Source organism: Podarcis vaucheri, assembly GCF_965113315.1.
Source record: "Podarcis vaucheri genome assembly, chromosome: 2".
In the NCBI taxonomy this organism is placed as follows: Eukaryota; Metazoa; Chordata; class Lepidosauria; order Squamata; family Lacertidae; genus Podarcis; species Podarcis vaucheri.
The window spans coordinates 17,914,513-17,928,484 of record NC_138760.1 but is presented as its reverse complement, the minus strand read 5'-3'; the positions used below and the strand labels follow the sequence as shown (position 1 = coordinate 17,928,484).

The 13,972-nt window shown below is 43.9% G+C and overlaps 1 protein-coding gene and 1 long non-coding RNA gene across 4 annotated transcripts in view; one reads left to right on the top strand and one right to left on the bottom strand.

Moving 5' to 3' along the window:
• RNF41 (ring finger protein 41) overlaps positions 1-13,972 on the top strand; it is a 41,716-nt gene that overhangs the window by 23,614 nt on the left and 4,130 nt on the right. For 2 of the 3 annotated variants that reach the window (XM_082212806.1, XM_082212807.1), the window contains 4 exons: positions 3,064-3,176; positions 8,558-8,829; positions 10,052-10,187; positions 12,376-12,479. In XM_082212806.1, the coding sequence (XP_082068932.1) occupies positions 3,087-3,176; positions 8,558-8,829; positions 10,052-10,187; positions 12,376-12,479 (602 nt within the window). In that variant the 5' untranslated portion in view covers positions 3,064-3,086. Of the gene's footprint in view, positions 1-1,350; positions 1,552-3,063; positions 3,177-8,557; positions 8,830-10,051; positions 10,188-12,375; positions 12,480-13,972 lie in introns of those variants that run through there. The other variant, XM_082212808.1, reaches the window with a different exon arrangement.
• LOC309526745 lies at positions 8,074-8,674 on the bottom strand. The gene is made up of 2 exons (XR_014216903.1): positions 8,537-8,674; positions 8,074-8,440 (listed from the first exon to the last, which is right to left on the bottom strand). It is a non-coding gene; the product is annotated as an uncharacterized lncRNA (long non-coding RNA).

The following is a 13,972-nucleotide window of genomic DNA, read 5'->3' as shown; positions in this document are numbered from 1 at the left end:
TATTTATACCCCGCCCATCTGGCCGAGTTTCTGCAGCCACTCTGGGTGGCTCCCAATCGAGTGTTAAAAACAATACAGCATTAAATATTAAAAACTTCCTTAAATAGGGCTGCCTTCAGATGTCTTTTTAAAATAGGATAGCTGCTTATTTCCTTGACATCTGATGGGAGAGGGTTCTTTTCATGGGAGAGGGTTCTTCTCACTATATAGAAGGATCTGGCAACTTCTTTTTCAGTGTATCTGAAGAAGTGTGCATGCACACGAAAGCTCATACCAAGAACTAACTTAGTTGGTCTTTAAGGTGCTGCTGGGAGGTCGTTCCACAGGGCGGGCGCCACTACTGAGAAGGCCCTCTGTCTGGTTCCCTGTAACCTCATTTCTCGCAGCGAGGGAACCGCCAGAAGGCCCTCAGCACTGGATCTCAGTGTCCGGGCTGAATGATGGGGGTGGAGACACTCCTTCAGGTATACAGGACCGAGGCCGTTTAGGGCTTTAAAAGTCAGCATCAACACTTTGAATTGTGCTTGGAAACGTACTGGGAGCCAATGCAGATCTCTCAGGACCGGTGTTATATGGTCCTGGCGGCCACTCCCAGTCACACACACCCCCACACACCCCTACCTGTTAATCTTATGGAACATTTCATTATTTATTAACAATATATTTGTCAGCACTGCAAACCATGTATATATTATTTCAACATATGTTACATTTTATCACAGTTATGAAAAAGCATTAAAAGATTGTATCCTGTAATTCTTCTCTATATATGTCATAAAAAGGAGACAAAACATTTTCAAATTGCTCTTGCTTTGGACTCCCTTCTCTCATTCTGAGCAGTTTAGTTAAATTCATCCCTGAACTGTACCATACTTTCATAATTATTTTACTATCAGTGCTCGAGCACTTATGCCATTGGGCAGCTAGCAATATAAATTTCTACTTATAAAACTCATTAAGTTTAACATACTGGTACCTTTGGGCCTTTTGGAGTTCATTTATTTTTTCAGTTGGCTCTAATGTAATGATTCTTTCATTCTTCGCAATATCTCTTGCTTTTGTAATATTGTGCTGTATTCATAAATCTATATTTCCTGTCAAAGGGAACATACTGTTGTACATAAAAGACTAGTTGGGATATTTGAGGAGATAATATTTTCTTTGTTTGCTTCGGACTTGCAATGGTGTATTACTCATATTGGGTTTTATCAGGGATTGAATATGGTTTTTTGTGCTACTTATGTTCCCATGTTTGAATGCTTCTTGACAATAAAATATGCCATATTTGTTTAAAATCTTAAAACTAAGGTCATATTGGCCAATAGGACTACATTTTGCAAATGAAGAAAGTCTCTGTTACTCCTTTGATGTCATAATTCAAGCAGCTAAAGGTATAGCCAACAAGCTGCCAACTTATAATGAAGAGTGCAATGTCACCTCTACAGCAACTTTTCCCCTAGAAGCCGGTCCCTGAGTGAGCAGAAATGAGCCGTCTGCTCTTGAAGTATTCCAGGAGCCGTGCAAGTCACTTGAAAGTAGCATTGTGGAAACGTGTACCATTAATCCTTTCTCGGCCAATGGCTATATGCTTCCATTGGGGAAGATAAAGATCTTGACAGAGGCTGGCCCTTACTCTGGAAATTTGTCACTTGTCTCTATCAAGGTGCATAGCCTAACCAAGAGTGTTTAAATGAATCGGACAGGGCAGTTTGTAGGACTGCAATAATAGCTCACAGTTCAGCTCAGTGCTTGTGGGGGAACAAAGCAGTAGGGAGAGTTGCTTTAAAAATATGGAAGGTATGTAACTAGACTTACAGGAGATGGTGTGACAGGATCTGTTCTGTCCCATTCCCCCCAATTTCCAACTTATTCTCTTGACAGTCCTCTGTTTCAGCATTATAGATTACTGATGGAGGACTGTAGCTCAGAGGTAGCACTGAGGTCAGAGGTTCTATCCCACCAAAATCGGGTAAAATAAACTTTCTGAAACGCTGAAGAGCTGCTGGAGGTCAGTGTAGCCGATACTGAACTGGATAGACCGATTGTCTGACTTGGCAGCTTTCTGTGTTCCTAATTTGGTGGCGTATGAAACTTGGTGGACAATCTCCCTCTGTTTGCAGGTGGACAGGGTGGGATGGTGTTGAGCGCAGAATTGGGAGGTTACAAGATGGAAGGTGAACATGGCTGGAGAACGCTGTATAATTAGCCATGAGAGTTCATGCTCTGATCCGGTTCTTGGAGGAGCTGTCAGTCACTCCCAAAGCATGTGTTTCAAGAAATAAATAATTCAGACTCTTGGGAGACTCGGGTGTGCCATCATTCAGTTAGCCTCCTCGGGCCAGGTAATTATGCTGTGTGTCTAACTACATCAGGAGTGATTGATCCAATCTTGCTTGATAAAGGGATGCACCCAAATTACCTGCCCTCAGAGGACGCCACGCTCAACTCTCTATTGGAAGTAGCCTGTGCAGTTTTGCTTCTCTCCCCCCCCCCCCTGCAAGGTTTGCAAGCTCGTTCACAGCTCCTAGAGAAGGCTGTGAATTAATTACACTGAGCCCCCCCATCAGTTGTCTTAGCTATGGAACTTTTCTTCTTTCCCCCCTCCTGCCATACCTGCTCTATAATTTGGTGTGAAACTTAGACACACCTTGCCATCGCTCATATAGGCAAGTTGTTCCACAGAAAAAAACAAAAAAAGCAAGGTGTGGAATTAAAAAATGCAAGTGAAGAGATGAGTAATTCTGCATTGTAGAGGGAAGTGTCTAATTTGGTGTTAGTGGGTGGGTCAAACCACCCAAATCTGTGCACACAGATTGGGCTGAGTTGAGTTGTCTCTTTGCTGCACCACACCCTGCTCTTCAGGGATTTGAAGCTTTTCTGTCAATCCCTGACTTAGAATGCAGCCTTATCAGGTTAGCTGGCAGGCAGGCAGCCTAGCCAAAAGAATGACTTTTAACTGACTCCACAGAAGCAGCAATCTGAATATGCTGCCGTCTCTTGTGGCAAGACTCCAGATCTTCTGTGCTCAATTGTTCTTCGTTTCCCCTCTCTTGCTTTTTCTAGGGTTTTGGCATCGGTGATGAGAAATGGGGTATGATGTAGCTCGCTTTCAAGGGGATGTTGATGAAGATCTTATATGTCCCATCTGCAGCGGGGTCTTGGAGGAGCCAGTGCAGGTAGGCCAGCGTAATTTTTTTGTAGTTTATTAAAAAGCTGAAGGTTTTCTATGTCAAAGCTGTATTAGATCTTTGTTCAGCTGCATGACTGAGGGAGAATACATGTGATAGTACTCTTTGTTTTAATTTTTAAAGCTATAATATAGTCTGATTTATTAAGCCAAAGAAAAAAAGCTTAAAAATGCACACTATATCTATGCAAATTCCACTGAAATCTGTTAAACATCGTGAGCTTTGTCTGGAGTTCAGGCTCAAATTTAACAGCCCATGTTAATCACTGAATACTAATTGGGTAGGTAGTTTATCCATATAAAAGGCAGTAGACTTCATGATAGGCTATGCACTTCATGGTATTAAAATATAGGCTATCGGAGCACATGATTTCTCTACTATCTGTTGCAATTTCTTCTGGATTTTCCAAAATGACAGACCTAGGACTGTGAATGTTAACTAGTTAACAATTTATACACATAAGGAGAGTCCTGCTGAATTTTTGCCAAAGGCTCCTCTGTTTCTCTCGGTGACCAACCAGGTGCCTTTCAGAAACATACAAGCAGGACCTGGCATATGTTCAAACCAACCCCACATATGATTGTCACATGTGACCACATGCATCTATTTTGCTTTCCCTATAGCAATATGGTAATATGTCAATCAACTGTAAGCCTGTCTTGTTCTCTTATCAGTAGTAAACAAATCACTTCTATCTGTAGCTAAAGTGACCTGGATAGGTAAAGGATTGGTTTCTTTGCTGGCAAGGTATTCTTGAAAAGACGAATTAAGCTAAACAGCTAGCTGCTGAATTTTAGATTGACTTAGAATCATAGAATCATAGAATCATAGAGTTGGAATAGACCACAAGGGCCATCGAGTCCAACCCTCTGCCAAGCAGGAAACACCATCAGAGCACTCCTGACATATGGTTGTCAAGCCTCTGCTTAAAGACCTCCAAAGTAGGAGACTCCACCACACTCCTTGGCAGCAAATTCCACCGTTGAACAGCTCTTACTGTCAGGAAGTTCTTCCTAATGTTTAGGTGGAATCTTCTTTCTTGTAGTTTGGATCCATTGCTCCGTGTCCGCTTCTCTGGAGCAGCAGAAAACAACCTTTCTCCCTCCTCTATATGACATCCTTTTATATATTTGAACATGGCTATCATATCACCCCTTAGCCTCCTCTTCTCCAGGCTAAACATGCCCAGCTCCCTTAGCCGTTCCTCATAAGGCATCGTTTCCAGGCCTTTGACCATTTTGGTTGCCCTCCTCTGGACACGTTCCAGTTTGTCAGTGTCCTTCTTGAACTGTGGTGCCCAGAACTGGACACAGTACTCCAGGTGAGGTCTGACCAGAGCAGAATACAGTGGCACTATTACTTCCCTTGATCTAGATGCTATACTCCTATTGATGCAGCCCAGAATTGCAGTGGCTTTTTTAGCTGCCGCGTCACACTGTTGGCTCATGTCAAGTTTGTGGTCAACCAGGACTCCTAGATCCTTTTCACATGTACTGCTCTCAAGCCAGGTGTCCCCCATCTTGTATTTGTGCCTCTCATTCTTTTTGCCCAAGTGCAATACTTTACATTTCTCCCTGTTAAAATAAAAAAATTCCTTCCAGTAGCACCTTAAAGACCAACTAAGTTAGTTCTTGGTATGAGCTTTCGTGTGCATGCACACTTCTTCAGATACACTGAAACGGAAGTTGCCAGATACTTCTATATAGTGAGAAGGTGGGGAGGGGTATTACTCAGAAGGGTGGTGCGAATAGGAGATTGGCAGATAGCTGAGATGAGCCTGTTGACGACTCTTAACAGGCTCATCTCAGCTATCTGCCAATCTCCCATTCCCACCACCCTTCTGAGTAATACCCCTCCCCACCTTCTCACTATATAGAAGGATCTGGCAACTTCCGTTTCAGTGTATCTGAAGAAGTGTGCATGCACACGAAAGCTCATACCAAGAACTAACTTAGTTGGTCTTTAAGGTGCTACTGGAAGGAATTTTTTTATTTTGACTATGGCAGACCAACACGGCTACCTATCTGTAACTGGCTCCCTGTTAAAGTTCATCTTGTTTGTTTTGGCCCAGTTCTCTAATTTGTTTCTAATTTGCTTCTTTCATATGCAAGCCGACTTGTTCGGCTTGCATATGAAAGAAGCACTGGGTGGCCGCAAAAGTGCTTTGGAATATCATTAAAAGGAAAAAAACATTTAGTTTGAATTCAGCTCTCTGTCTTGCAAGTAGCTGGTAACTAGATGATGATGAGCCTTCAGATACTTGTATAACTAGGCATACTGGGAGTTGTCATTCCACATTCAGAACAAAAGCTTCTGTTTCTTGAGAGGCTGGAACTGCTGGAGCATGAGTTTATTTTTGCACAGGGAACTGGCAGAAACTATTCTTATCTTAGTAGGTCTCCTTATGTAACAATTGCACGAAGAAGCATTAACCAAAAATATGACCTTGCTGCATGTTACATGGCTGACTTTGGTGCTTGCTTGCTCCATATGCAGGTATGGGACCCTAATCCTGAAGGGCCCTTTGCTTTTATTCAGATTTTTATCCCCCTTTCACTTCAAACTGAAGTCCCCAAGGAGCCTAATATAAACAAACATTAAAAGCAAATATCATTTTTTATTAAAAAAAACCAAAACATTGCTTAAACTTTTTTTTTAAAAAAGCAAAACGTGGGGGTGGTAGAAAGTAAAAAAGCGAGAAACAATTTTCCGGATGAAGCAAAAAGAAATCACACAGTCTGCCCAGAGCCTGCTAAAACAAAGTCTTCAGAAAGCAATGGAAAACGAGCAATCAGGGGGCGAGATGGATCTCGCCAGTCACATCTTGTGCACTGAACAGAGAAGGCATTTTCTCTTGCTAATTAGTGACCCTGTAAAATGCATCAGTCAAGTTAAAATGCTGTTCCAACCTGTCAGAGGAGACAGAAGCTTGTATTCAACAAAATAATTGCTTTCATGAAATGACTTCCACAAGCATAGCAAAGCCCCCCAAATCTGTTCTGGGGGTTCCAGAACAGATTTCGGAGTAGTCTGGTGGGAGGAAGGAGGAGAAGGAAGGGAAGTTCTGTTGCTCATACAATGATTTTGTTGGATACAACCTACCAGAACTAGCTGATTCGCAGTAGCCATGAGAGATCAGTCTACCTAAAATATTCAAGTGTTTTGTTATGGTATGTGTGCAAAATATCTTAGTGTTAAACGGTATTTCTGATCGCACTAGAAACATTATTCTTAGCAAGCTAGTTAGGCATGTTAATAAACTCAAATTGTTTCCCTCTTGTGCAAGAGACAGACTGTTTTGCGTTAAAATTTGAAGCGACACTCTAAAAACTGCCTCAAAATGCACATTGCGTCTAATCCATTGTGATACGGTTCATACAATGGAGAGCAACATGTGCTATTCAGCTGCACATCTTGATTTTCTCAGAACAGGAAGTCATTAAGCTTGGGAGGATGGGAGAGGAAATAGACCGAGAGCTTCTGAACTTTCCTAACTCCCTTTTAGATTGAATATGTGTTGTGCATTACCAGTTACCAAGCCGCCCCCGCCCCCTCTCTTCATATGGGGTCAGGGTGTAGGCTGGAGGCCTTTGCCTGTATTTCTGTTTATATGGGGATGAGTCAGTGAGCAAATGCAGCATTGTTAGCCTCTATAATTGCTTGCTAAGGCTAAAATGTCCCTGTTAATCTTCTGTGTCTCCCATCTGCAATAGAGATTTGCTGAAGGGTTTTCTGGAGGATGCGCTTTGTGTGCATTGCTCACAAAGAATTTTATTTCGTGGGGTGGGGGGGTAATTATTTGTTCTATTGTTACTTGATGTATTGCATTCATCAACCTTTGCAATAACTATTACTGCCTAAAAAACGACAAACATCTGTTCTGCTGAGGACACACTTATTATTCTGTACCTAGACATCCTTCTTGAAAATAAATAAAAATGTACAAAAAGTCCCTGTTAAAAAATAATTGTAGACTATTAGTAAAAGTACAGAAATCTGTTTTGTTTGCCAAGATTTGAATACACTGTATTACAGCTGTCATAAGGCAATAGCTTTACTTCTTAGCAGACTAATTCATGAGTGATGTTTATGGGTCTCCCAAGCCAGTTGTATCACTTCCACAAGTGTTGGTCTTGTGGTCCAAATGCAGCAATGCAAACACTTGATGAATGGCCATTTTGTGATTTCAGCAACAGTGTATTTTAAACCTGCTGTTGGCTTATGGTGCTCAACAGGCTGACCATTCTCAGCTATATCACTGGCTTATTTGGAAGCATATGGCACATGCTGAGTGTAGGAGAGCTTAGGGTAGCAGATGTCCAGGAAAAACCTGAGAGCACACAGGAAGAAACTAAGAAAATTGGCCCGATTCAGCTAATGAATCTTGCTAGCAGAAGCCAACTCAAGGACTTCTACCAAGCACAACAGGGCTTTCCCCCTTTCTCTACCCCCTGACCCCCCAAGTTGGCTCGGGTTGGGGGAACCCCAAGAACAGCAGATAGGCTGGAGGAGGTGAGAAGAGGGGAAATTGCTCCATCAGCACAAGCATTTCGACTTGCCAGATGGAGCATTCTCCTTAGCACTACGCTGAATTCCTCGCCATTATCATAAGACAGAAAGCACGGTGAGAACCAAGCAATTGCGAATTAGTTTATAGGAAATTAAACTTCTGCCTTCTGTCAGTTGGCAATGCCTGGGAGGCATAGCTGTGAGACGAGTAGCTGAGCTGGTGAAGTACATTTGTGCATGAATAAATCTTCTCCGGAAGAAGAGTTATAACTACAACTGTGCCTTATTTGGAGGATTGTCTATGTTACGCCCACAGGCAGTGCAATGAAAACAGCTGGTTAAAGGGAGAGGTACTGTGCTACTTTACCCTGTGGAGTGAATTTTTCAAATCATCAAGATTTATTTTAACAATTCATTCTTGAGTTGAACACCTTGCACAGTGGTGAATGTACATCTCCTTCCATTGAGCTCTACTTGTACCACACCAGCACTGAAATGGCAAAGTATGATTTGCAATAGGCTTGATATGAGAGAGAGAGAGAGAGAGAGAGAGAGAGAGAGAGAGATCTGCCTCAAGGGCAGTAGATGATTTTCATATCCTTTGGTTGATGGCAGTTGTCCTGTGTTGCTGCTTCAGTGTCTGGTAAGTTATAGCCAAAGTGAGCTATCTTCATCTGCTGTTGGTAGCTTAGATTGGCTTAAATTATTGGTCGAAGTTCTGTTCTTCTTCCAACTCTTTCTCTCTTATTTGTGAAAAACATGGAACACCGATAGAGAGCACACATGAACACAGGCCACAAACCAGTAGCATGAACCTGATGTAACCTGCATTGGCATACCTTGCTCTGTTCTTTGCACAGGCTCCCCATTGCGAGCACGCCTTCTGCAATGCCTGCATTACCCAGTGGTTCTCCCAACAACAGACTTGCCCCGTGGACCGAAGTGTGGTGACCGTGGCTCACTTGCGGCCTGTTCCTCGGATCATGCGTAATATGCTATCTAAGCTGCAGATCACATGTGACAACGCTGTTTTTGGTTGTACCGCTGTAGTGCGACTTGACAACCTGATGTCTCACCTCAACGACTGTGAACACAATCCAAAGCGGCCTGTGACTTGTGAGCAGGGATGCGGGTAAGTATTCGGCTAGGTCTGGCCCGATGCATTTTAATGTCATACAGTGGTGCCTCGCAAGACGAAAATAATTCGTTCCGCGAGTCTTTTCGTCTTGCGATGTTTTTCGTCTTGCGAAGCACGGTCCGTCGCAACTGCGCCTCTTCAAGCGGCTTTAAGAAAAAAGCGCAAGACGTTTTTGTCTTGCGAAGCAAGCCCATAGGGAAATTCGTCTAGCGAAGCAACGCAAAACCGAAAAACCCTTTCGTCTAGCGAGTTTTTCGTCTTGCAGGGCATCACTGTAGTTCAGTGTTTTGTCTAAGGCAGGCATGTCCAAAGTCTGTTTTGTGGGCCTAATCCGGCCCGCCAGTTGGTTTAATCTGGCCCCTGTGGCAGTTTATCTCCTGGGGTAAAACCCCAACAACTTCAATCCTTAAAAAAAGCTCAAGAACTTTGGGGTAAAATCATAAAAAAGCAACAGCTTCGGTCGGCCCTTATGCATGTTCACTTCATCAAATCTGGCCCTCTTTGGAAAAAGTTTGGGCACCCCTGGTCTAAGGGTTTTATATAGCCAATAGGGACGGGACGTGGGTGGCGCTGTGGGTTAAACCACAGAGCCTAGGACTTGCCGATCAGAAGGTTGGCGGTTCGAATCCCCGCAATGGGGTGAGCTCCCGTTGCTCGGTCCCTGCTCCTGCCAACCTAGCAGTTCAAAAGCACGTCAAAGTACAAGTAGATAAATAGGTACCGCTCTGGCGGGAAGGTAAACGGCGTTTCTGTGCACTGCTCTGGTTTGCCAGAAGCGGCTTAATCATGCTGGCCATATGACCCGGAAGCTGTACGCCAGCTCCCTCGGCCAGTAAAGCAAGATGAGCGTCGCAACCCCCAGAGTTGGTCACGACTGGACCTAATGGTCAGGGGTCCCTTTACCTTTTACTATAGTCAGTAGAGCTTCATTCCCATGCCAGCGTGAACTGGAAAAATCAGCAGGAGAGAGACATTGGTTGTGTGGTCCACCTGGTCAAGCTTAATATGAGACAGCTTTTATGATGCGTGAGGCACAGTTGAGTTGCACAGTACTGGCAGCTGGTAACTTGAGACTACTGACTTCAGTCCCAGTTTGCTTTAAAGTATAGATTTTTGCTTCCGCATTGTTTGCAGGTCAGCTAACCATGAGTTTCTATTAGAAGACACCCATTGCTTAATCACCTTTCTCAATTCCTGCTGTTCCTTCTCCATGCAGCTTGGAAATGCCCAAAGATGAGTTACCGAATCATAACTGCATCAAACACTTGCGGTCAGTGGTGCAGCAGCAACAGACAAGGATAGCTGAGTTGGAAAAGACTTCAGCAGAACATAAGCACCAGCTAGCGGAGCAGGTAACAGCTTCTTTTGCAGCAGTCTTTGTGGCTCCTTTAAGTAGATAAACAATTCCTCTTTCCCCAGGCAAGCTCAAATAACTGATAAGAGTTTGTGTTGCCATGAGAAATGGCTAAAGGACTGAATTACCTCTCTTGTTAGTTCAGAATTTGTCAGAGGATGAAAAAGGTTGTTAGAAGTGTTGTTAGAAGATAGGGAATATTGAGTTGAAGTATTGTGTAAGTGTTATAGCTGAGTCCTGATGTTAAGGAGGAAGAGAAGATTTCAGAAGACTCTTGCCCAGATGGATTTCAAATATTTTTTAGACTCTGGGTTCTTCTCAAGTTCTGAGTGGCTGTAAAATATCCAAAAGGGGCATTCACTATGTGACAGTTGGTTCTTCTTAAAATGCAGAGGTTATAACCTTGCAGGTACTGAAAGTTCCTTGTGTAGCTTTGAGCAGTAATGCAGTCTAGTACTACAGGACATTATCATTGAATAGTATTTATATAGTGTACAGTGGTACCTTGGTTCTCAAACGTAATCCGTTCCGGAAGTCGGTTCCAAAACCAAAGCGTTCCAAAACCAAGGCATGGTTTCCCATAGAAAGTAATGCAAAATGGATTAATCCGTTCCATACTTTTAAAAACAACCCCTAAAACAGCAATTTAACATGAATTTTACTATCAAACTGATCCATAACATGAAAGCAATAAACTATGTACTGCAGTCACACAGTCAATCAGTAGCTGAACTGGGTTCCACACAGTCACAAAAACAAAACAAAAAAGCCACAAAAACGCAAAATAAATAGCAAAAACAGACAGGCCTCAGCATAACATTCAGAAGTGTGGCACTCAAAACGGAGCATGTTCAGCTTTCGAAAAAAGTTCGCAAACCGGAACACTTACTTCTGGGTTTGCAGTGTTTGGGTTCCAAGTTGTTTTGAGTACCAAGGTGTTTGAGAACCAGGGCACCACTCTTCTATGTGAATGCATTTTTTTGTTCTAGTACTGGAACCTCTGGATCCTGTTGATTGAGCTAAGGAGACCCCTTTTAGAATATCAGTGAGCCAAGTGGCAACTCCTGAGTCAAATTTGACTCCTTGAATGGTGCTTTCTGGCCTCCTCAGTTGCCAACCCCAGAGGTAAAAAAGGGATGTGAATGAGCAATAAATTGGACACTTCAGAGGGAGGGGGCATGGCATGCCTCCTCCCTCGTAACACTATTTGTGTGCTAATAAAATGCAGCCATATAGAATGCTAACATGCAGCACCCTCTGAAGCATCCTTTTAACTGGAAACTCAAATCTCAGTGACTCAAGGGGCAGGGCCACTGTGGCAAGATGAGAAGTGGTCCCAGAAGATAAGCCTATTTGGGCCAGGGAGCCCTGAGCCTGGGTTGCCAACTAGTTGTATATTGGCAAGGTGGGAAATTGGAGGAGAAAAGGCGAATGAGGCCGCCTCAGAGCTAGAGAGGCTAAAGGAAGTAGGACTGATGAGTTGGCAGGAAGAAAATTGAGAGCTTGATGTGACACAGAGCTGAAGAAAGGAGGGGTCAAGGAGAAGGTAAGAACACAAACTCCATGCAGTGCTGGGTTTGCCACCTAGTTGTGGCAGGCTTATGACACCTTCAAAAACTGTTGGCTCATACAAATGGCTAAAGTTTGCCTTTGAATGCAAGTTGCATGTAGCAAGCTACAGGGGAGTACTTTAGCCTCCAAGTCCTGCTGTATGGGCTTCCCAAAAACATCTGGCTGACTTGTGAGAAGCTAGTTGCACCTTTGGTCTGATCCTTGATGGCCATTGGTTGTGCTTTTACGCCTGTCATGAAACTTTTGAAGGCATGAGAGTCCTGCCGGGGAAAAAGGTCTTATTTTCAGGAATCACGGAATGCCTACAGGAGATGTTTATTATATCCCACTTTTCCTTTAGAAAGTTCAGGTCATCCTAATGTAGGATTCCCATGTTCTTCCTATCCTGGAGAAATGGGAAATAGGTCCACATTCACTTAGCTTTAACCACGCTATGCATTTTATGTTCCCTGACTCTTCACTAGGTCCATACCTAGCATCCCATTACCGTCTCGTAATGGAGAGATCTAGTGGCTGCTTAAAAGTCGGGGACATTTTTTTAAAACTGGGTCTTTCTCAAAATCTTATTTGAAAAACTGCAGCTTTCATCTTCTCGTTTACTCTGTTTCTTTCAGAAACGTGACATTCAGTTGTTGAAAGCATATATGCGAGCGATACGTAGTGTCAATCCCAACCTGCAGAATTTGGAGGAGACTATTGAATATAATGAAATCCTAGAGTAAGTGCTGGAACTGAGTTTTAAAAGAGGGTGGAATGGTGAGGGTATCTTTTTGACATGGGCGAGGCCAGCATAGCTAAGATAATGTTGGAAAGTGATTGAAAAAGGGAATGGAGAAGACCTCACTGTCTTGTAATATCTCTCTCTCTCTGTGTGTGTGTGTCTGTGCGCGTGTGTGTTCGCATTGCAAATTTGCACATTTCTAGGGATACGCTAAGGGATGCAGGTTGCGCTGTGGGTTAAACCACAGAGCCTAGGACTTGCCGATCAGAAGGTCGCGGTTCGAATCCCCGCAATGGGGTGAGCTCCCGTTGCTCGGTCCCTGCTCCTGCCAACCTAGCAGTTCGAAAGCACATCAGAAAGTGCAAATAGATAAATAGGTACCGCTCCAGCGGGAAGGTAAACGGTGTTTCCGTGCGCTGCTCTGGTTCGCCAGAAGCGGCTTAGTCATGCTGGCCACATGGCCCGGAAGCTGTACACCGGCTCCCTCTGGCCAGTAAAGCGAGATGAGTGCCGCAACCCCCGAGTCGGTCACGACTGGACCTAATGGTCAGGGGTCCCTTTACCTTTACCTTTAGGGATACAATAATATACAGAGTAGGCAAGGAGATGCTTCCTATTATGGCAACGCAGCTATTTGTGGGGGTGGCTGCAGGGGCAAGAGAGGAAGGGGTGGAGTTCCGCTCACATATCACTCACATATCACCCAAGGTGTTTCAAAACATTGGATTCCTGGAGTGTTACAGGAGCTTGAATCCATGCTGCCTGGCTGATGCGCATACAGGAGCAATAGGTAGAAAATAAATGTTTACTATTTTGTATTTTTATTTTGAAGGCTTAGGTCAGATACCGTGTTCATAAACACAGATGAAAACAATCAAAATTAAAAATGAAATCAGTTCCATTCTAGTCTTAAACCCTTACACTGTCTCTAGAAAATGTTACAACAGCTTCTCTCTGGCAATTTTTTAGGGAAAGAAAAATCCACTGTTGTGTGTCTGCTTTTTAACATTGTGTTATATGTACACCATCGGTCAATTCCAACTTAACATGATGAAGCAAAAGGAGTGTTTAGAGCAGGGTTGTTTGCAATTAAAAAGGAGAACAAACAATAAAGGTAAAGGTACCCCTGCCCGTACGGGCCAGTCGTGACCGACTCTGGGGTTGCGCGCCCATCTCGCTTAAGAGGCCGGGGGCCAGCGCTGTCCGGAGACACTTCCGGGTCACGTGGCCAGCGTGACGAAGCTGCTCTGGCGAGCCAGCACCAGCGCAGCACACGGAAACGCCGTTTACCTTCCCGCTATAAAGCGGTACCTATTTATCTACTTGCACTTAAGAGTGCTTTCGAACTGCTAGGTGGGCAGGAGCTGGGACCGAACGACGGGAGCTCACCCCGCCGCGGGGATTCGGACCACCGACCATACGCTCGGCAAGTCCTAGGCGCTGAGGCTTTAACCCACAGCGCCACCCGCATCCCCGGTGGCTAACAAACA